Source organism: Wasmannia auropunctata, unplaced genomic scaffold (genome assembly GCF_000956235.1).
Source record: "Wasmannia auropunctata unplaced genomic scaffold, wasmannia.A_1.0 LD336076.1, whole genome shotgun sequence".
In the NCBI taxonomy this organism is placed as follows: Eukaryota; Metazoa; Arthropoda; class Insecta; order Hymenoptera; family Formicidae; genus Wasmannia; species Wasmannia auropunctata.
This window is the reverse complement of record NW_012026814.1, coordinates 7,020,380-7,044,048: the sequence shown is the minus strand read 5'-3', so window position 1 is coordinate 7,044,048 and position 23,669 is coordinate 7,020,380. Positions and strand designations below refer to the sequence as shown.

The window sequence follows — 23,669 nt, the reverse complement described above, 5'->3', positions numbered from 1 at the left end:
TTTAGAAATATAATATTGTGTGTGGCATTTATTTTTTTTTTTAATATGTAGGTATCAACGACTATTCACTTTTATTCTCGAACCAATCTAAAAAATATCTATTGTAAAATATTATTTTACTCTATATTCATCCGTATAAGTTTCATTAATTGCACTTCACATTCGGCATGCTTTTTTCTGCGGATCCTGATATTTTTACCGTTTCCATAACTGTGTTTTGTGTCCCGCACAAAAGAGTGACTCACGCGGAAAAGTATCTTTGAGACAGAGATGAGGCTTCTCTTCTCTCTCTCCCTCCCCCCCCTCTCTCTCTCTCTCTCTCTCTCTCTCTCTCTCTATCTTTCAACGAGTACAAAGGTATTCCATTACCGGGCGCACCGAAATATCTCATGACGCCGGCGCGAGCGTCTCATACTTCGATTAATAAATCTCGGGGGGGACTAATCGATCGTCCTGTGTCGCAATTTCCTGCAGGACGTCCTCTGGCCAACGTCAGCCCCAATTTGCCAAAATCGGGGCGACGTGTCGCGCAATCGGCAGACCAATCGCTCGTTTCGCTAATGGATTTATGATTTCAGTCATTCGCGCGAAAATGCGTTTCGCCCGCTTCGCCGTGCGCGCATACATACATTCACGGTGCGACGGAGCTATCTCTTGCACACCTGCGCTTGTATAATGCGCTAAATATGTCGGAAAATTTATTTCCAGAATGAAATGTAAATACATATCGTCGCTAATGTATATTCTACGCTCGGCAACGATCGGCATCGCTAACGTTTAAATAATTCATCAAGTCAAAACGAAACTAAAAGCTTTGCCATTTAAATTGCATAATCCTTTTTAAATCAATTATGCCAATTGCAGTTATATCTTATACATGCTAATTTACGTCGATCCCGTGTATTATCGAAAACGCTTTTGCCGCCAGCGGATCGCATTTATTTCGTATTTCATTCGTTTTATTCGCTCGTTCCTCAAAAACTAATCGTATACCAAATATTCCCGATAAATTGAAAGATAAACTCGATAACGGGATACAGCTGCGGTTGCAAAATTGCAGGGTTCCACTCTCCAGAAAGAAGCTTCTTTCGGAGAACGGTTTTCCGTTCGCGGATCAACAAGAGATGCCGGAAATGATAGGTAACATGGTTTTGTTGGCACCAGCCGTAACTTCCTGTCGAGGCCAGGCTTGAGAAAACGAGCCAATATCTTGCGCCGACAGCTCGGACGGACCCGAGGCTGGACCCCATTGCCCCGACGTCGGAAGTCTCTTTCTCGCGCGAATCGCACCCCTCAAAAGTTCCGATAACGTGCCCGCGACTGCACGAAGGAGACCGGTGATCAGTATTTAATCCGCGAGATAAAATTGCCGCCGAAAAACCTGTTCGATGTTGACGTTTCACCCAAACGGGAGATACTCCGACTTTTCCAAGTTAAAATTAATAAAATCGACATAACTCCGAGCTTCTTCGTGGACTGAGGAATTTTGCAAAATTCTGAGAAATTCATGCGCGCGTCCAGAATGCCGAAGACACACGGCGACACGTTTGTTTACGCCGTACTCTTAGTGTGAACCACGTGATCTCACGGTAGATGCATCGCAGGGGGATGCAACGGGGAAAGTTATGCAAACGCGATACTGAAACGTGGTATCGCATATACAGTACACGCAGCACCCCGTACGTCTCGCGCTCGTGCACATATAATTCGCGTCGCTCGGTCGATTCACGCGGAATTATGCAATTTGCACACGGGACGTATGGAAATACGCGTTTCCCGTGCGCGGTCACGAAATTGCAGACTCGTGTATTCCATTCTTCATCGTCCTTCGATGATTCAGCTGTCAGCGGTGGGGCCAGACGAAACGTCGTTTCGGATCGGCTGCATTCCGCCTGCGCCGAGATGCGATGAAACATAAATACAAAATGCAATCTCGCGGATTCGTGCAAAACAATACGGCATGGCCGCATGTTACGCTCGCCAGTCACTTTTTGAGGTAAACAGCCACCGGTTGTTGACACGCGCACTTTTGCCGCTAGCTACAAATGTCACGACGATTTTTTGCGATACGCGATTGGCCCATGTTGGTAAGCTAATCTTTGACACTAAGCCTCGCTGTTGCCAGCAATTAGGTCCTTCTCTTTTATCGCATTCATACACTTATCTCACATATATTTGAATAAATATACATAGCGTAAACAAGACTCGAATGACTTCCTACGAACCGGTCGTATGACGTAAATCGATGAGATAAGTAGATCGTGCGATTGCGCAAGGCATGCCCTGAGCGGGCAAAAAAATACTTTCCATCGATTATTGCTACGTACAGCTGCTCAGGAACACGGTGACTCTCCTCGGATCAGTTGTGGCTTTTCTAACAGCCACCTTGCGATGCCGCGGACCGTAACACGATACCTTTGCGAAACCCCGAGCTGTAACGTCCGGCCCGGCCTGTGTCGTGCATAACGCAAACGAATGCCTCGGTCGACGCGTTTATTCAGAACGACACGTCTCGACGGCGCCCCCTCCCTCTTCTTCCCCCTTTCCCTCCCTATAATTCCTGTCCCGTGGTCTTCTATGAAACGGTAATTACGGCCGCTGAAAGGCGTATCGATTTCGTCTCGCAGGAAGCCCGCAAAGCGCTCGCGGAATCGCTCGCGATATCTTAGCTCTCTGCTTTTCATTTCAACCGGAAATAATACCGGGGGAAATTACAACCGACGCCGATTCACGTTTTGAGACGCGGGCGGAACAGGATGATGAGCGGCGTGCGAATTACATTTTCGTTCGAAAACGACACGCAATGGAGTTCGATTATACGAACATCCATTAACTCGACGTCCAATTATCCGATCGTTCTATTACCCTGTACATGAAATAGGGTGCCTACATTACGGGCGATTCGTATTCAATTTTCCTCGAGATAAGAAATGGCTCTCTCATGTTAAGTGCTCATAAAAAAAAGAATTAATGAGTTATGAAAAGTCGCGATTTAGATGATTGAAAGAACATTGAAGAGGAGTAGTAATTCTGCGGAAATTTGAAATATTTTTATACTTACTTATATGTACAGTCGCTAGTTTAACAAGCGATTGAAAATGGTTCTAATTTCCGTTTAATCGATTTTTTTTTACTCTCAAAATTATGACTTTTTATAGCTCATTATTAATTCTTTTATATATTCTTAAGATGAGAGACGCACCGCCGTTATATTTATCAAATTTTACCAATTATCTTATTAAATGTTACAAAATGACGTGTCATTGCAATTGTGATATTTTGCTGGCCAAAACACGTTTATTAAGAATAGTAAAATGTACGAGACATTACCGTGAGATTACCTTCTGTACATTCCGCACGAGAAATAATATTGATGGTAATGCTTTTCCGAACCGCCAAGCGGCTCTCGGTCTCGGATGCCCGATAAAACCAAAAAGGAGCAGCGATGACGTCAGCAGTGGCAGGAATGCGATAGCCATTGCTTACTGCCTACCTACCTGAAGATCGTGGCACGGGAGATATGGGAGTCCTTATGGCAAAGGCAGGCTTGTATCCAGACGAAGAGCCGATAGTTGATGGGAGGAAGGGGAGGGAATGCGCATTTTTTCTCATATCCTCGAATCGACCTTTAAGGGGCAATGTAATTTACAGCGTACGGTCGGTTGCGCGCCCGCTAGGACTGCAATAAGGGATCGCCTCTCGTTATTAATGCACGTAATTATGCCTGAAAACGAGCGTGTCATAGATTACGGACGATCGCGCGCATAACGTTTATGCATGGGCTCGAGTTCCTTTCAAGGCGGATAAAAAAGCGACGTCGTGCTGCGCGCGCGTGTCGTGTTAATAATGCCGTGCGTAATGTCGCAACGGCACAAGAAATAAACGTATAACTTGTTCGACTAATTGATTCAATACGGCCTTCGGCGCGGCGCGGCGCGGCGCGGCGTGGCTCGTACTCGTCGTCGTTAGAAAATCTCGCCGGCAAGAAATCGCGACGGCTGCGTTTCTTGCGAGCGGCGAGCCCTTCATACACGGGGGTCGTCGACACGTTTGCGAGGAAAGAAAGGGAGAGATAAAGAAAGAGAGAGGAAAACACCGCGGCAGAGGCTGTACAGTCACAATTGGCTAGCCCGAGAACCCCGTAGGAAGACGTGAGTTGATTATGGCCTTCGCGTGGGTCGTGTTCCTTTTCGCATGGTGCATCGCACACCGCTCGCCGGTGAACACCCCCGCCCGCAAGAATAATGACAGCGCGCGTGACGGCGCTTCGCCATTATCATTATTCTCCGCAACACCGATGGACGTCCGCGTAGGGATATACCTAATCGATTTTCATACGGATATTTCACGAGCCAACGTTGCGGATATTCGATCACGACCTTTCTCTCATATCGACGATACTCGGGACTTAAAAAATGAGTTTCTTAGTGTACGTACATGTGCGTGCAGCATTTAATAAATTACAGGATCGTAATTATTTGCATGCGGTTTTACGGTTGCGTGTGTAAGTCTTAAAATAAAACTGTAATAATATATAAACGATTCAGTCATGCGACGAGTCATGCTAGACATCCGTCCAGACAGGGTCAGCTTCGTTTCCTACTTCTCAATATCCGTTCTCGCAAAATATTCCAATTTCGTTGAATAACTCGGTTCGCTCAATCGGGTTCCGGTAGGGACGGAATCCAGGGAGGACGGGGGCGGGACCGTCCGGCCGGTCTCGACGTGGCAAAGGGGGGCTTTTCCGACGGGCGCGACGGACGGGACACGGTCGACAATATTTCGATTTTCATTTAGACACGACGCGCAGCGACACTTCGAGGCGAAACAGGAGTTTTAATTAAAGCCACAATCTCCCGCGGACCCCCTCCGATATTCAAATTAGTAATCCGCATCTCTCGCGCCGCGCAGCCTCCGTAGCCGGTGGCGGCGGCGGCGGCGACGGCGGCGGCGGCAGATGGCCGGACTTTGTCATGCACCGAGAAAAAGGTGTCTACGTTCTGCAACGACGTGGCTGCAGACGCCCGCAAAACGTAGCTCCGCACGAGCCACGAGACGGCGCACAACTGCGGAAAGTTTCGCGGCGTTAATCGCTAAAGGATTACCAGGACGGTGCGCGCAAGAACCGGACGGGAGTCATCTTGTAACGAAGATCCGGGAAACTTTGATTCGACGTCCTTAATTCGATCTGATCCTGTTACTCAGAAATAGACAGGTTGTAATCTTCCTTACGTGATAATGACTCTTATGATATCGTAATTCGCCATCTCATTGCCAATGAGGCGATCGACAGTACACATGTGCATACGGTATTTTGTACATTATTCGCCGAAACGTTACTTCCATCAGGCGAGAATGATTAGCCTAATCGTATCTCGAAAAGTATTTGACGGCTGTATCATCGTAATTAAATCGCTCAGTTCCCTCGGCGGGAGATAGCTCATAAATCATCCCGGTAACGTCTGCGATCGACGGCATTTGTGTTGGACAGGTAGAACTCGGGCTTCTGGCAGTAGAATAGATAACATGACGAAGGATTATGAATGATAGAATGTATTATATTTCGTTCGAACTATCTTTTGTAGCTCATAATGTGAATAAAAGTAATTTCATAAATGGTGTCTTCAACACGCAAAAAGGAAATTAACTAAATGCAGAGTCTTATATAAAAAAAATTCTTTCGCTTTATTTTCTAAAAAAACATGATAAAAGTTTGCATTTAATGAGTATACAAATAATAAGCATGTAAAATTAGTTACGAATAATACGATTGTTGGAGGAAAATGTAATACATCAAGTTATGTAATAGACAGAGTGGCGTTTTATAATTAATTTATATATTACTTTTTATATTATTCACGCAACATTTCATTCTTTGATAGCTTCTGTAATGTTTAATGTCTTGAGTTAGAAAAGGAAAAATTTAAAGTTGTCGAATAAAAGGTTCATTGACAAAAGTACTTGCGCCACGTATAGCACACCAAGAACGTGTTAAACTGCGAACTGCGAACGCTTCCTTAAAGCTGCGAACGGGTACTTGGGAACAATCACGTTTTCAATCGTGCAAGCTAGTCTAACTTCCGCGCGCAAACTTCATCCCTCAACGTAACTTCATCACCGGGCCGGTACCACCTTGTTGGAGTAAATGAGCGAAAGAAGCGAGGAAATGGGAGGACAAAGAAGAGAAATTGTGAGCACGCGGCGAGAGAGAGATGGAGAGAGAGAGAAAGAGAGAGACCGATCGCGCGAGTTCGCCGAGACGAATGCCAAACGATCGAGTGAGAATTTATCGGCAGAAGTTAATCGCGGCGCGCGGCAGGGAGAGGAAAGAGAGACACGGCGAGAACGGAGGATTTCGAGGACATCGTTTTCTACCACCTCTCTTATTGGTGCTGGTCGTGGGTGAGAGAGTTACCCACGTCTTCTTTGCTCGCCGCTCACATGTCGCCCACATGTTCAACTTCTTCCTGACCACCGCCGCTGCCGGTCGGCTCTTCCTTCCTGTTGAACGGCACGAACTTAATTTCGCCGGAGCGATCCTCCGGTGATCCTTATCGAGCGCCGAGCGATTCAGCTGACATTCCCGTCGAAGGCGGCGATATCCTCTTAAAACGTCTGGCTACGGCAATCCGGTTATCTTTTTCGCTACCGAGGAAACGAGCGCCATTAGTTCACGAGAGAAGTGGATTTTCCGCTGACTTTACGAGTGAATTATGCAAAATACTTGTAACGAAATGGGTAGAAATGAATAACCCTTTAAATAAGGCATGGAAGATTCTTTTAAAAAGAAATTTTTTTTGTAATTATAAACTTAAAAAAATGTTTCTAAAATTTATTTAACAATATCCCGTTATTTTCCAGCTCTCGGAAAGTTGCCGTATTTATTTAATAAACGGATAATTGACATTCAATTTTTGTTACTCCGATTTAAAGGAGAGGCAAATTCGATAAACGATCACGACGATCAAATCATTTGCGTTTATATTCCAGTCGTTTTGCATGCGCGGTCGCATCGCCGTCACTTTCCATAATGAAATGACACATCCGTTCAATTACCGGTTAATTCCATTACTTGCGCGACTAATTCGTTATTGCCTTTCGATTTCCGCTCACGCATCACCCACGTGCGCTCGATTTCTCGTATCTTCTCCTCCTTCCGCCCCACCGAGTACGTCGGCCCGAGCTCCGTCGCGTTTGCTCCGACGACGATAGATTGCCTGCTAGGACGTTCGCCCTCAATAAATTTAATAATCCCGGCTTTCATCGGCGATTTTTATCCGCGCTGAAGAATCGATCTGTTTTGTCTTCTTACAAAAGAGCAGCCCTTTGACAAATGGCCGCCGTAATGCACTGCCGACACTTTCAGTTATCCGTACGACTTTATTTAACAAACGACTGAATGCTGCGATCTAATACATCATTTCTCTTGTTACTTCGTGCGCAGTTCGTTTCCCTCGTTCTCCCTTCAGTTCATACCAATCCCCCAAAGATCGCATTTCTCTCTCGCCTCGTTTCTTCTCCGCATCGAAAGCGAATAGTATTTTTACTTCAGTACTATTCTTTTTTATTTTTTTATTTTCCTAGTGAAGAAAGAGGTATACCATCTGAAGCTTTAAAAGCGCACCGCTCCTCTCTCGCGCGCTCTTATTTCGTCTAGAGAAATAAGGAGAATGAAAGTAACGTTTCTCTCGAAATAGTGAGCCGCGAATGAGACGTAAGAGGGATAAAGTGAGTGAGCTGCAGGAGTATCGCGGTATTTCCGACAAGTGTACAACTGTATGTCGCGACTCTTTCGTCGCGTCGTCGATCGGCCGATCGGCCGCCGTCTGCCGATGTTCCCGCTTACTTTTGAGTTATTTTTAAACGGTGGCGACTTCGAGACGGGACATCCGTCGAGGGATGAGACAAGAGCAGGAACAGTCTCGCCTCGGTTTCCGCCTCGGCCAGATAAGCGAGAAATTCTCGGAAGGACGTTACTGGGGATCATCGTTCGATGGGCCCGCTCAAATGCGTCGCAAACATCGGCAAGAAAGCCGCCGACATTCGCTCTGCTTGTTGGAAACCAATCGACCGGCGAAACGCGTAACGGGGTCGACCTAGCAAACTCGCCTACTACTATTCATCGGTTCTTCCTCGTTCTCTCTCGCGCGAGGGTTTTTTCTTGAAAATGCGGTGAGAAAAAGGCGAGACTTACTATTTCTCATTTCTCGAGAAATTTTATTCTGAGAAAAACAGTAATAAAACTTCTGTTTATCGGCGAATGTCTTGCCACGGAAAGAACAATTTTGCTGGATCTGAAAATAATTTTGTTGGAAAGTTAAAATAATTGCTAGAATATTAAAACGTTTTATAGCAATGCTTATCATTTTTTAACATTCCAACAAAATTTTTTGATGATTCAACAAGAATTAATTTTCAGATCTGTGTATTCAGCAAAATTTTTAGACCTTTCAACAAAATCGTTCTTTCCGTTGTATATAAATATACGCACATATATACGTTATTTTCTCGCATCTTTAAAATATTTGTTTTTCTATTACTATTTTTGTTACACGATTATAGAGAAACTGGAGAAAAAAATATATTGAAATGTCACCGCGTCATCGAATATAGATTGAATATGTGCAAATAAAAAGTATAATTTATATTCTTAATTAAGTAAGCAAAAATGAAAATTTTCGACATACGACCGTACGTGTTCAGAAAAATTATTGGGTTGAGAAACGCTGAGTTTTAATCGATCGCACTATCACAAATCTGTTGAAGCGGAAGAAAGATACCGGAAAGATACTCTGTTCAGAGTAAGGCCGTTCAGAATACAAAGATTTTCAAGAGTTTCACTCGGGGGGGGGGGGGGGAGTATCCCGCCCGGAGAACTTGGGCGAATCCGTACGTCGGATTATAACGAGAACGTCATGAATGCGTAACCGAGAGCTTTGGTGGTGCCGCGTCCCGCGGCTTTATGCGGAATATAATTCCTCCGATAAATAATTCCCGCGGTCGCGATGCCTCGGGTACCCACGTCGTCTTCAACGGCTGCGGCGTTCAGACGGCCACCCTCGTCGGAGCCGGGGATACTCGGAGAAGTCGCTTCCTAAGCCGGATTCGGGCCTAATGGTGCGCGCAATTATTCCACTCCGAAGGGAGGCCGCCGATCAGACACGGCCGTCCTATCCCGTTTTGTCCCATTCCCGTCCCATTCCCGTCCCGTCCCGGCGCGGAGCGACGCGGCGCCGGTTTCTCATCCGGCCCGACGTTTCGTTAATGGCGAGCAAACTGCACCGCCAAAGTTGCGCATCCGCTAAATGCGGAGGCGGAGGAGCGTGCGCTCGTAATCTCTTTCCGCGTGACGGACGTGCCGCACGTAAAGGCGAACCGCGAAACGGATCTGACTCCGAAGGGGTTCTTCCTTCTTCGTTCCTTTCGCTCGTGGGACCACCGAAGTGGACGTCAATGCATCTGAACTTCTGAGCGAAATCCACTATGAGCCTGTGAAGATCATAGATCTACGGATGTAGATTTGTACACGGAGAGAATTTTTTTTTTAATTTATCCTGCAAATCATATTAATTGTGGGACAATATAGTATTTAGGAAAATTTTACTGTATTTTACTACTGTCAAATTTATTGTTGTGCACAGTAAAATTTTCCTAAATACTATATTGTCTCACAATTAACATGATTTGCAGGATAAATTAAAAAAAAAAATTCTCTCCGTGTACGGTCTAGACATGTGTATATATATGTTTTAATATTGAATTGTATTTTGCTATAGATATTACATGTGTTTGCATTTTGAATTTGATCACGGAATGTGGATTCATTCCTATTCAAATTTGAAAATAAACTGCAGACTTATTTAGATTTCATCTCATCTAATTATTTTCGTAAATATGAACTTATTGTTTATTGTTTCTATTAATGTTTCCGTAAAAATATCTTATATCTTATATCGTTTTGTTACACATGGACCAAAAGCATTTTATACATGACCCGATATTGATTTGTAATTTGCAGTCACTTATCCGATTTCGTTTAATATTTGCGATTTAAATTCTTAGTGGTTCGCTGACTTCCAAATGTTTTCGTAGTGACCGTATGGCGCGGTGCTGGAATGCATCTCGATTGAGATGCAAAACGAAAGGCTAGGAAGCTCGATACACGGTACCATCGCAGCAACATTTATCGAAAGTCACTTGAGCTAATGCGTTTCTTCCACGTATTTCTTACGGAGCAATTTGAAATTACGGAGCGGTTCGAATTGTATTCATGCTAATCAATACTTGCAGCACGTTGCATCGAATTACCACATCCTCTCACTCGGCTTTGCCTGATTGGTATGTCTGTAATTTTGAAAAGAAAGAGAGAGAGAGAGAGAGAAAGAGGTATTACTAAATACTTTCGAAAAACTTTTCTCATCTCCGTGTTTATCTCAAATCCATTTAACAATCCTCGTTTCATCGCGTGCATCCGCTGCGGTTGCTCGTCCCAGTCGAGAACGCCTCTCGCGCTTGATTAATATCCATGAATCTGTCAAATGAAAATGCCTTCTTGCTAGAAGACACTTAAACGAATCTCCAATGCAATCTCGCGGCGTACTTTCGGAACCGCAAACGGCAAGTCGCCGTTTCGGCGACTTCCGCCTCTCTGTCATCGTTCCGCGGTGGATGATTTGCAGCTGCAGCAATGCGCTCAACAAAAAGCGAGGAAAGCAGCGGGGAGCCGACTCGATTCCGTCCTTGGTTTTATCGCTCGTAAAGCTGCAGGGTCCGCGACGGTGGGGTGGTAGCGGCGACGGCGGCGGACACGGATCGTATAAACTCCGCTCCGACACCCTTCTCGTTCGCGCTCGTAACTCTTCCCGATCTTCCTTAGACGCCCACATGCACTACCATCGGCGATGGAGTACGGAAGCACAACGGAGCGGAAGTCGAAACGGGCAAGTGCTCGTTAATACGCGGCTGCGATAAAGCGGCGCCCTTGCATCAAGTATTCCTGCCAGTTTCGAGCAGGCGAACAGTTCAAGGCTGTTCTGAAGCGAAAGCGGCTGTTGCAACTGCACTACAGCGACGCGTTATTCATGGAAAATAATCGTGCGGATAAATTAATATCTTTATACTCCCGCTGTGTTTATCATCGCAAGATGGAAGAAAGTGAGGAAACGTGCAGTTTATACCAGTTAGAAAGCAATCTCGTTTATGATTGTAAGAAAAGATATTCTTGCGAAGATAATTTGAATGTTTTGAATTTTTTAATTGTCAAAAGAATTGAAACGGTTTCCTTATATTTAAACAAAAGTTGCGAATTCATCATAAAGAATAGATTTACAGATGAATATTTATGCTAGAGGTGTGAAATATTGCAGTAAATATTCTTCATTAGATCGCCTCTACCAGTTATCAGTCTAATTCAGGAGAAATGGTCCAGCATTGATGCTGACCGCAAATCCGCAGGAGCGACGTGGCTCGATCGACTGGATGTCGAAGGAGGGGCCCTTTGATGAGGCACCGTGCGCGCCCGGCGGGACCATTCAACTCGGACACCCATCCTTTGACCCGCCATTTACACCGGCGGATAGTGTCGATGTAAATGGCCATTAGACTGCCATGCCTAACCCGCAAAACCGACATACGTGCACGAGCGCACGCGCGCGCGCGCGCGCGTCGATTGGCCGGAAGCCGATTTTCCTTGACGATCATCGCTGACAAGATCGTCGCCGTCGAGTCTGGAATGTCGACGACATAAATCCATAACGCCTAGTCATGCTAATCGATCACGAGTCTGGACGCCACCGTTCTGACAGGCATTCTGGCGTACGCGCGCGTTTTTCGGAAAACCGATGGAAAACCTTTCTCAGCCGGTAGATAAAGGATCCGTCGCGCGTCGCCAGTATCGCAGAAATTTATTAGGATTTACACGAGTCTTCAGGAATGACGTCAGATTTATTGAGCCATTGTTCACTGGTATCCGCGCGATTTCCCGATTCCTCCGCGCAGTTCCGAAAACTTTTTCTGGTTAAAGTTTCCGATTCCTTTATTTCCTCGTTTTTTCTTTCCATTTTAACGAAAAAAATCGTCTTAAAACAGAAGATCTACAATATTTAATATGACGTATAATAATAAAATACGTGAGGATTTAATGTAGCACATATTATTGTTAAAGAATTGTAGAATTCTCTGATCTCTTTCTTCTTTAAAATATATCTTTGTACCGTATACATATATATATATATATGCATATATTCATCGCGTAAAACAGAATTTAACAAATGAGTCTACGATCCAAAAGTCAAGTAACATGATAAGCATTTCAATGAAATACCAGTGAAATCTGTACCGTAATCCATTGTAACAGAATCTAAACAAGAGTGAAATAATTATCCCTCTGCCCGAAAGCGGAGAATCGAGAAACTACGCTTAGAAATTTGAAACATCATATTACCGGTACGCACGAGTATTAGCACAGCATTAGCGCGCGGCGTACACTCGACAGGATAAATTGGTGAAAGAAAAAGAGAAAACAAAGAGTTTCCGCTACCTGCGCTATAGAATTCTTATCCGGAAAAACTGCACCGCCTTCGAGAGCGAGCAGACACTAGACAGGCAATTCCGCGGAAAGAATACCGTTTTAGGACAATAATTTCGCGGCTGTGATTGAATTATACGCGAACAAACTATCGCTGCCGTTTCGTGTCGCCCTTCTCGGTTGATCGTTCAATCTTCTCCCTTTCTCTTTCCCTCCCTCTCGCTCTTTCTCTTTCAACCCCCTACCGTCCTCCTTTCGCTCGCCATAAACTCCGACGCGTCCGCCACTTCTCCCGGCTGCCCCCGCACACTCTACTGTTCCGTATTTGCGGCCCTTCATTTGCAGATAACCACTCGTGGAACCACCGAACAATCAGCCGTGCCCTACAGTGCATCCTCTATCTGTTTCCTTCCTTTCGTCCTTCCTTCCTTCCTTCCGTCCTTCCTCGCTTCGTTCGCTGCCTTTTCTCACGCTTCCTTCCGCCCTTTCGCTCTGCTTCTGTCAGTCGACACGCGGGACAAGATTAAAGGGAAACACGGAAAAAGCATAGTCGGTATTATACTATTAGTGGCTACCGAATCGTTGCAAGAGTCACGGAAGAGTGCGTTACAGAAAAATAATTGTAAAATTAAGGAAACAGAATATTAGAATGAAAAGTGCAGTAAAATATAAGGAGAAAATTACAAGTCTAGACAGAGAATAACAGGGAGATATTTTGTGCCTTACTGAACACATGGCCAAGTTCAGGGTTACACAGGAACTGTCTGTGTTGCGTGTCATTACCAGACACGCAGGGATAACGAAGGGCGTTACGATAAGACTTAGGGTCTGTTTCGTGTTCAAATTTTTTACGTGATAACTAGTTATTTAGTTGTGAATAACTCTCATTTTATATAAATAAAAATTAAGTAGGGTGCTCGCTAAAAAAAAGGCGCGTAATAAACATTTTGGAGGAAATTACAGATTTAATATCTTGTATTTTTTTAAGACAAGGAAAACGTAAAAGTATAATCTAAAATAAATTTTTAAAGTAAAGTTAATAAATTGACAAGGAATAATTAAATTTGTACAACAAATGTATTAAATTCTATATACAATTATATAGGCTCTTTTAGGTAAATTCCTTAAATCACTAAAGATCCTTAATTATAATATGTAAATTGTCTGTACATACTACATGAATTAGTGTTAGCCAAATCTCATGAATCGTGCTAAACATTATCTATCGTGAGAGAGAGGCGAACGATGCACTCGACGGCCGTGAATTTCGAGTCGTAAAAAGCGCGGCGGTCGTAAATTCGCGATCCCGCGCTCCGGCATTATACGTATAGAGCTATATGCCGGTTGCCCCGAACGATTTTGCATCTCCGATAAGAGAAAGGGAAGCCGTTGTTCTCGAAGATCGATGTTTCGGGCGCGGGCCCCGAGACGAGAGAATGACACCGCATAAATTCTCACCCTCGTCCCGCGTATAACGCGGGATGACGTTTCGGGATTCCCCGCTCCCGCAAACCAGCTGCTCGAATCGAGAGACCACGATGAGCTATGTCTTTCATTTCCTTCCCCCCCGAAGCCCCGAGTGCGCTCCTCTCTATCCGCTTGCTAAATGGACAAGAGAGCTTCGATAGCGCCGCAAAGTCTATCTTCGATATCATACATCTTAGGTGGATCGGTAGAAAATCTATAACGGTCAGTAATCCATCAAGATATAATAATAGTGAGTTAACGAATTTCACTACAGTTCTTAAAAGAAAATCGAATTAAAATTAATAATAGATCTGTAATCGAGAGTTATTTTTGTTGGCTCGATTTACTTTAAAGCGTCTCGAAAGTAGAGTTATTATGAAAATGAACTGTAATCTAATTCTTAAATACTGCAGTTAAATTTAAATGACGTAGTTTCAACTTTTTCAAATTCCCATAAAGGGGAAAATTTATACAAGTTTTTTTAAAAGAAGAACTTTCAAAAGAAGAATATATAAAAACTCTTTTATGGGTGTACATCACGATAGCGCGATATCGCACAAAAGTGGACGAGACTGTAATTCACTGATGTACTGAAATAATATTTTCGACGGGCATTACAATATTGACAATCCATCTTATGCGGGAGTGGCTTGAGCGTATACCGCATGTGGCGATACATAAGATGGCTCAATTCCCTGTTTTTCGGACGTCAACGCTCTAGCAACGGGACGACCGCCGCGCCGCCGCCGGTCGTGGCAGGGGAGACTGTCGCTCCGGTAACTCCCGGTGTTTGTTTTCCTTCTGGTCCCTCCTGTTTTTCCTCCATTAGCGACTTTACCACCCCCGCTGTATGCCTTCCTCTCGGCGCCCCCTCGCTCTCCCTCGCTCACGCCTCCTCGTCTTCGTCGTTTTCCTCGGTTACCCCCACGTCAACAAACACCTGACAACTTCCCGTGACTATCGTCGGAACGACTTCTCAAGTTGCCTCGTAGACAACGTGCCACCCCCTTGCGGCTTCCCCCTCGATTTGCTCGCGTATGAAATCCGCATATCGAGTGCGGAATTGCCTCCTACCTTTCTTTCATAATACCGCGGCATATCAAACAGTCTCTTTCTTCCGATGGCTATCTATACTTTCAACGATGAGAAGGTAGCATATGTTCTGCAATAGCTCCCGGGAAGCTAAAATGCTAAGCACCTTGCCACATGCACTGCAAAAGCTGTAAAATAAAAAAAGCTATTTTATCTTTTTTTTTATTTAGAATAGCTCTTTTTCTCTCTTTAATGTACTTCCATATACTTCAACCATAGAAGTTAATTTTTATTTTGTTAAAATTTCAGACATTGATTTTCCTAAAATTTAAATGAGCAATGTGATACAAATTATATAAATTTTAAAAAAAAATTGTTTTTATATCGTAAATGTATTGTATCATACATATATATATGTATAATAAAATTATTTTTTGCGTCTTATGTATACGTATTTTGAAGAGATAAAAAAGATCAATTTTATAAATGGTATTTTTAGTTAAATCGAGGTACACGCAGCAGGACGGTCTATTATTATAAACAATGTAAACGGCACATTCCTGGGATTTCTAAATCCACGTCGTTTTTACGTGGACGATAAAAATATACGCGCTTCAACCGATTTGTCGTTTGATCGAGTGGCTACACACCGGATAGTTTTACGAATTCCACGCGGGATTTTTATTTTTAAAATATCCCACGCGCTATCTTTCTCTCTCCATGCAGCTACGTCTGCCAAGGCCGCGTGTATCATCTTTCCCCTATCTTCGTTTGTGATACACATCGAAAGTAGGGAGACCAGCGAAGAGATCAGACTTCCTGTCTTGTCTTCTGCAACGCTTTGATTATGCAATGGCATTCCTCTCGAACTAGTTATGCCAAGGACGCATACCACTCGGGTACGTACGCTTCAGATATCGTTAGAACATATCTAAAAGAATGTAATCCTTACAAGTGAAAGGGACGACAATCAGAATCATCTTGAAATACCAGTCAAGTCTAGACGATCATAAATGTATCAAACGAATTTTTCTATGTATAAAATTAATCTTGGATCGTTATTCGAGATTTCATATTATGTTATGACATCGATAAAATTATTTTTATTATTCTGAAACTTTAAGCTATATGTGCGTGTTCTTATAAGAGCGTCAAATATATGTTAATTTCTACGTGCGTACGTTCAGAAAAGATTTCGCAACTTGTTTTTGTCAAGCATCGAGAAACAGGATAACGCCATTTAACAACTATTTATATTCTATTGCTCGCAATCTCATGAACGAGATTGTTTTCATCGCAAATGTTTACTCAAGTAGTATTTGATGCGGGAGTTTCTTACGGAAGCAGCTCTTACAAACGTAATTGGCGAACAGAACTTGCGAGCGACGTTAACAGCGCGTTTATCTCCTTTAAAATGCACGAAGGCTGCAATTCGAACGTTCGTTGCAACAGGCGATTCGAGGGCTCGATTACACGCGTCATGTTCCCGCGTCCCGTCTAGCGTTTCCTGATACTTCTCTCCGTACCTCCACCCACTTCGCGTAGCGGCTTGTAGCGGCGATTCCGCGATTCTTCGTGTCTCACGGAAGTCGAAGCTGCCGCGATCGCGAAATAGGCCTCGGCACGCCCTCTTCTTGTATCCCGGGCTGTCGCCGATTGATTCGCGGCGGTGCGAGAGAGAACGAACGCGAAAGAGAACGGAAAAAGTGCCTAAGGCCGCTTCTTGCCAAGCAAGAAAGTTCGCTGTTCGTGCCGCACGCGATAAGTAGTAACGACACGTGATACTCTCCGATAATCACCGCCATTCCGTGATGCTGCGATACAGAGCGTACGATCGAACGCTGCCAGCTTCGATTCGGCCACGTCGTCGCTCCGAACATTACAACGTGAAGAAGGCTCAGAGAAATTCCTTTATATTTTTTTTTACGGTGTATGTATGTACATACACCGTAACAGTGATGCGCATGTAAGTATAAAGAATGCTGCAAAATTTACAATCTTAGAATTACGAGAATAGCATTATAATAAGCTGTTATTCACGACTTGTGAATGGCAAATTAATTGAACGACTGACAATACACGACATTAACATACAATGCCATGAAACGTCCTTAGATTCTTTATTATCGGATAATCAATGACTATGATTATTATTATTATTATCATCTTGTTGGACGGATTCTTTTAGCGATCCATCCGCGTGGAATTTATTCATCAGACGATGTATATCTATATTTAAGAATATAAGGAATTTCATCTCGCAGCCCTTTTTTCTCTTGCGTGAATTCTCGGTACCTTCTCGCTTCTCTCGCTTACCATTCGCGACTTGGTAACGGGATGGCATTCACGGGCGAATAAATAGCGATAGCTAGGAAGCAAAGGGAGTAAGGACGAAGAGATGTGCATCCGAGTGTGTTTCACGGTGACAATAGTAAATCCCCTATCGTCTCCTTCCTTTCCGCCGACATAATCGTTATCTAATTCCGGATGCGTGATATTGATTATCCCAAAATCAAACCACCACAAAGGGGGGGGGGGAGACGCGCGTTGTGTTTCACGCAACGAGTATTCGCACCTTCGACGCGAGAATTGCGGTCTCGCAGCGATCTATAGTATGTCGATCCGACACGTAGGCGGCAGTATATTCGCGCATGAGAGGCAGTGTTTCGTAATTGTCATATTCGTCGATTATCGTTAATTAAGGTCGCATTCTCAAAGCCTCGTTCTCTTACCCGTCCTAATCGACCTAATACCGTTTCGCACGTACCTCACGCGGTTGAGATCAGAAGCAAGGCGACGTTAATCAACACAAGGTGTCCATAATCTTCGATTGCTCGCGGAAATTAGATGAGCCGTAAACGCTCGCGTGATATTCTTCGCGAGAAAACCTTAATTACGCAAATGGTGGCGTAATTACGGCAATACCGTAATCAAGAAATTACAAGTAGTTACCTATCGTTATCTCTAATTAATTAGAGATTGCGATACGAGGATAACGTTTAATTGCTACGGAATTTCTGCAGAGGGAAGGACGTTGCTCTCAATTAATTGTTTGCATTGAATTGCATATACACGCAATATGTAAAATTTATATCGGTAAAGTAATCTGTTGTAATGCGACCCAGATATAGATCAGATAGGTTTATCGAGAATTCGCATAGATTTGCATGAATTACTCATTGGGTAATTCCCATAAGCCGTTGTAATTTATAGTCTATTAGACCGTATCGTTTCTCGATCTGTGCTAGAATAAGATGCCGCTGGCATCTCCCGTGCGGGAGACTGTGATAAATAGATAGATAAATATTTACGTAGGAGGAGAGATCGATCGATTCAGATTCAGATTTAGATTCACTAGAACGCGTAAACAGGCTGAGGACAATGAGGAGAGGGGAGGGAACAAAGGATAGATGTCACCGATCGACGATGAATGAAGGGTGAAGGAGCCCGTCGAGTTGAACATTTTCGCGTCTCGACGAGAAGTTTCCGCGCACTTGAGAGCCCTCGAAACTTTTCAATAAAGTGTAAACTTACTTTCCATACGTCTCGAATGACAAAGTTCGTTCCGCCGCTATCGTTTTTCGAAGGAATTTAGGGATGCTCGGGAGACGTTCCCAAGGGCGTTGTCGATAATCATTTTTGATGCGCTCTGGAGAAGTTTCTAGCGTAATCCTGCTGCACTTGTGACAGGATTCGCGCGCGAACGCGGATAGAAGTCACGCGAGCGCGGTGATGCAAATTACTCGAGCGCGTTGAAGGCTTCGTACGCAGATAAGGCTCGAAATATTTTTAGATTTTATACCTAAAGATCCGAAAAATTGTAATGAAAAATTTTTCAAATTTATTTAAAAATCCAAAGTCGCTGCACGCGTAACAGGTTAATGTTATCTTACGATGTAATTTATATACGTACACTGCTGGCAATTTAACGCAACAATTGAGGGAGAATGTTCTACAGAAATTCTGCGACAATTAAATGCTATCTTCTTAGCGTAATCTAATTCGCACTTTAACAAACACTTACTTTAATAAAACGCGCGCTTAGCGCGCAAAACCGCGGGACTGTTTTCTAATGTTGAGAACGTCGGCGTAATAAATAATATCTCTGTGTCCATCTTGTTTCTACGTAACGAGCACTCCCCGTTATACGTTATTCTCCGCGAGACGGTGCTCTCCGCCGAGTTTGGCGCTCTAACGGCCGACACCGCCGCTAATTGCCGTCCGTATAATTACCATATCGGAGAGATAAATATAGAGCTCTTACCTTCTACGACCAACGAGACGGCGCGCCGACGTTACGTCCGCGCCGTTTAAAGTCCTCCGGAAAGATAGCGCGGGGGAGTGGTATAAAATATGAGCTTTGAACACACGGAGTCGCGCCGCGAAGATTCTAACGAAGTGCTCTACTCGTCGACAAACCGCCTTGTTTATGAATCAATAAATATTTCGATTCCCCGTGCTTTTAATATCGTCCTCTCGACGGCGATTTGTCTATCGAATTGTTTGAAAAACGAAAGAAAAAAAAAGATCAAAGCGTCATAAACTCTAGCGTTCCGCGCAGGGAAGAGAAGAAATTCGCGTTGTAGACGTTAGATTTACGACAGCGTGCTCGAGATTTATGTGGCTACGCTATTAGTCGTATATGTCTTTCGAGTTACTATTTCTTGCGGATATCGTGAAACTTGAGCGTCATTTTAAAATAAATCTTGAATACGTGGCCCGCAATACGCGGACGTTTACGGCATAATAACCTGCACGGAGAAATGTTATTATATTTCGGCTGTCGTCCGCTTCCGTCGTCCGCTTACCGAGGAGCAGGTAATATATTCCAAAGGAAAAGAGATAACAAGATCCTCTCCGTGTGGCGTCCACAATAGTTGTTACGGAGGATCAAAAGATTAACAATGGCCACTTGACGTCTATTTAATAACCGACTTCGTTATCTCGGCTTTGCAACCTTCGCATATGCATCCCGGAACTCTTTCACCAGTCAAGCACGAGACACAGTTACGCAATTGCGCGTCTCTGAAAGTACGACGCGCGTTTTCCGTTTAAATGAGGCTTCTCTCTCCCCTGATTGTGAGGGATTCGTTATTGTATTGCAAAAGTAGCTCGTATTTCCGCACATGGAGACTGATCTTCGTGCTCGCGCGATCAATCAAAATTGGAGAAAAAAATTGCACGGACGCGATCGTCTCTTCGTACGTCGCGGGAAATGAACATCGCTGCTGTTGTTCACATAACTGCGTCCTCGCAGATAAGAGATTCATTTACGCTCGATTCAGCACCGTCGAGCTATCGTCGCGCGCACGACGTGCGCACCTTCGCGTGCCGCGAACGGCAAGTGCCTGCTGATTTTCCGCGACGACACTTAATTAATGTCCGATCCCATGCCCGGGGCACAGAATGTCTCTCTGGCTGGATCTCCACCAGGAAGCGAGGTCAGGGTGGAAAATTATCGTGGCGCCGCCATGCCGTGCCGCCGTCGAAGCGAGACGTCGCGGACCGCCCGCGCACGAACGTCCCACCATCTCTCTTTTCCGTCTCTTCGATTCTCCCGGCGGCTGCTCTCTTCTTTTGCGCTCGAGGTATAGACGAGGAAGAAGACAAGAGAGAGAGAGAGAGAGAAAGACGGAACGAAAAAGAGACCGAGGGAGGAGAAACACGATGCATGCTGGCAGTGGCGACGCCTAATTAGCGGTGCCGGAAATGAGGCGTAGGTACCACGAAATTAGTATCTTGAGACATCCACTCGCGCCCATCCATTCGCCATTCCTCTCTCGTTCTCGGGCGGAATGCGCTAGATCTCCCGTGCGTCCCGGACATCTTCACCGCGCCGGAACGCGTCCTGGAAGAGAACGCCGAGTGAAGCAAACTTCCGAGATAGTTGCCCGACAGGTGCTTTGTGTAACTTAATCAAGGGAGGTATCCGCGAGAACTATCGTCGCTCTCACGAAGCTGCATCTCAGTGGATTTTTCTTCGCGAAAACTTAAATGGATGCTACGTCTTTTCGCCGTTTACCTTTCGATATTAAACAGCTTCTGTAATTAAATCTCAAGTTAAGCTTCTGTTGACGTAATCGCTTGTGCTTTAAAATCAGTGCAAAATTTTTAATTGAGAAAAGCTTAATTTGAGTTGATCGAAGATTTTGTAGATGTAGAATGAGCATACCCGAGAGACACGTGTAAATTTTTCATCTATAATGTATTTTCGGGAGAAAAACGTGTGTCGCGAGCATAATAAAGCACTATAATTATAAATTGCGCATTCGGATCTCCCATTAATATTTACAGCGCTAGTTGAAATTATTATATTTTTTCATGTATAATTACAAACTCTATTATTTAATGTTACGCGCTAGCAACAATGCACATTTGATAAATGTAAATAAATATAAAACCTAATAACATGTAACGTTGATTATAGCGCGCACGCCAGGCACTTCATTATTTATGAACTGCGGAATTATCTGACGTGCAAAAACGCGACCGAGAGTTCCCAAAAATTGTTTAAATTTTTACCTTCCACAACACGCTCATTGCAATGCACCCTTCTCTCTTTCTCTTTTCTCCCCCTCTATATGTATTTTAATGAATGTATGTTCGGATTAACTTCAGTAAAAATTTATATAATGGGTTGATTCAGAGAGCGAATATACAAAGAGAATATTTAAATGAAAATGTCTGTCTGCACCAACTCATGTCACTAGTTAGAAAGCTTTCACTAATGTCAGTGTATTTTTATTCTCTACATGAATCGCGCGAATTATATAAAATTACCTACATTAAAAGAATTGCGCTAACAAGAGGGTACATTATAAAATGAGTTCATTGCAGAAAAGCGCCATATATTTCCGCAAGAATGAAAATATCGGGATATACATTTTCTAAATCTTTGCAATATAGGTACTGCATACAAGATACGATACATATTTATTCGTCTTTCGATGAATACATGTGTATTTTTAATAAAAATGTACTAATTATAATTTTATGAGATAATTGTAAGCAATTTAATTAAAGGTTTGCTTCGTACCGATAAATTGTTTTGTATCTCATTGCAGTACGATCTCGGTTTTCAAACAGATAACAATTTATTAAAAGTTTATCTGCGTGTGAATCGTTATTCTTTATTTATGTTAAGTTTAACAGGAATAATTTATAACTCTATTAGAATATTCTATATTATCTTTCCTTCTTGTATTCACTTTTTCGCTACTGTTAACTTCTCTTTGCGATAGTCGACATTTGCGTTAGGGTGCGATTTACGAGTAACAACCCCTCACGTGTTAAGCCCCAACGTTCATCTCCCTGCCACGAGTGTCATTATGGCGACATTAAACTAGCCGGACAATGACAAAGCTTTGCGATTTAGTACGTTACGAGCAAACGTGCCGAATTCTCATGCAGTTTCGTTTTAATAACCAAAAGATCGATCGATAATCTATATAGTATTTCTATTGTTTTATTACATTGCCTGTGCCATATCTGCTACTTCCTTATACGATAGAAATAATTATTTCCGAGGCTATTATTCTATGTCACGGTCAGGAGAAAAAAGGACGCGTTCTTGAATGGGTTTTTCGTTTCCCATTCATCCGTTGTAATCGAGAGAGAACGCGGGATAGAGAAGGAGCGGATACCCGTGGCTATGCCTCGGATATTTTATTTCCCTGCGTTTCTCACAATGCCGTGCATTTTCTTCACAATCGCCACGCTGTTCGTTGACTGAGCCCTCGCTTTTCGCTTTCAGGGATTTGCGACCAGTGAGTTTGGAGAAAGGTCAAGAGACCCTCAGGCTCAGAGTCTACGCCTGCTACGCCTGGGGTGGGCCCTTCCTCGTCGCCGGTCTGGCCGCGCTCCTGGATCATCTACCGCCTCAGCCGCAGTACACATTTCTGAGGCCCCGCTTCGGCGAGAGGCAGTGTTGGTTCTATGGTAAGTTCTTACCTCGCGTCCGCAGCCCCTCGTCACTTCTGCGTGAACTATCTTATGGATACGCGTGAACTTTCTCCCAACCACCGTTGCCCTTCTGGCTCTCGCTCCCGACGTATTATCAGATCCCGTCAAATTTGCATCTCCTGAAATAATAAGGGTCTACTATAAGGGCAACCCGATTATTTTAAGGAAAAAAATATCGAGACGAGCTCTAAAGTAGACAGCACATTAGTAACTTGATTTTTGAAATAACGACCGAGTCCAAGATTTGATACTGATTTTAGTGAAAATACGGTAGCAGACGAGAAGGCTGTTAGTTAAGTATAAAGTCAAAGTAAGAGGAATAGATTTATTTCTAACAAAGGATATTAGTTTTCTCTGTCAAGGAGCTCATATTTCGTGACTGAAGTCTCGTCGTTAGCAACGCGACATGAAACAGACGGTCGATATATGTAGACATACAAACTAGCGCACGTCTCGATTAAATAAAGCGATGTGTTTGTTACACGGCTAGCGTAATGATGCAATTGGGGACGAATTGCTTGTCGGACGATAGTTCGAGCTAGATCATTGCTCTAATTAAACTTGGTAACGACTATAATTCAGACTCCCTTTCGACGATACCGTGTCTACGATAATGCATTATTATGTACTACCGAAATGCGCTCGATTCTTGCAATTCAGAACGATCGACCGGCCCAATGGG

The 23,669-nt window shown here is 43.8% G+C and overlaps 1 protein-coding gene across 1 annotated transcript in view; it reads left to right on the top strand.

Moving 5' to 3' along the window:
- The window catches only part of LOC105449427 (probable G-protein coupled receptor Mth-like 1), a 129,611-nt gene that overhangs the window by 78,640 nt on the left and 27,302 nt on the right, over positions 1-23,669 (top strand). Inside the window, exon 5 of the mRNA XM_011688657.1 lies at positions 22,779-22,963. Coding sequence (XP_011686959.1) covers positions 22,779-22,963 — 185 coding nt within the window. The remainder of the gene's footprint in view (positions 1-22,778; positions 22,964-23,669) is intronic.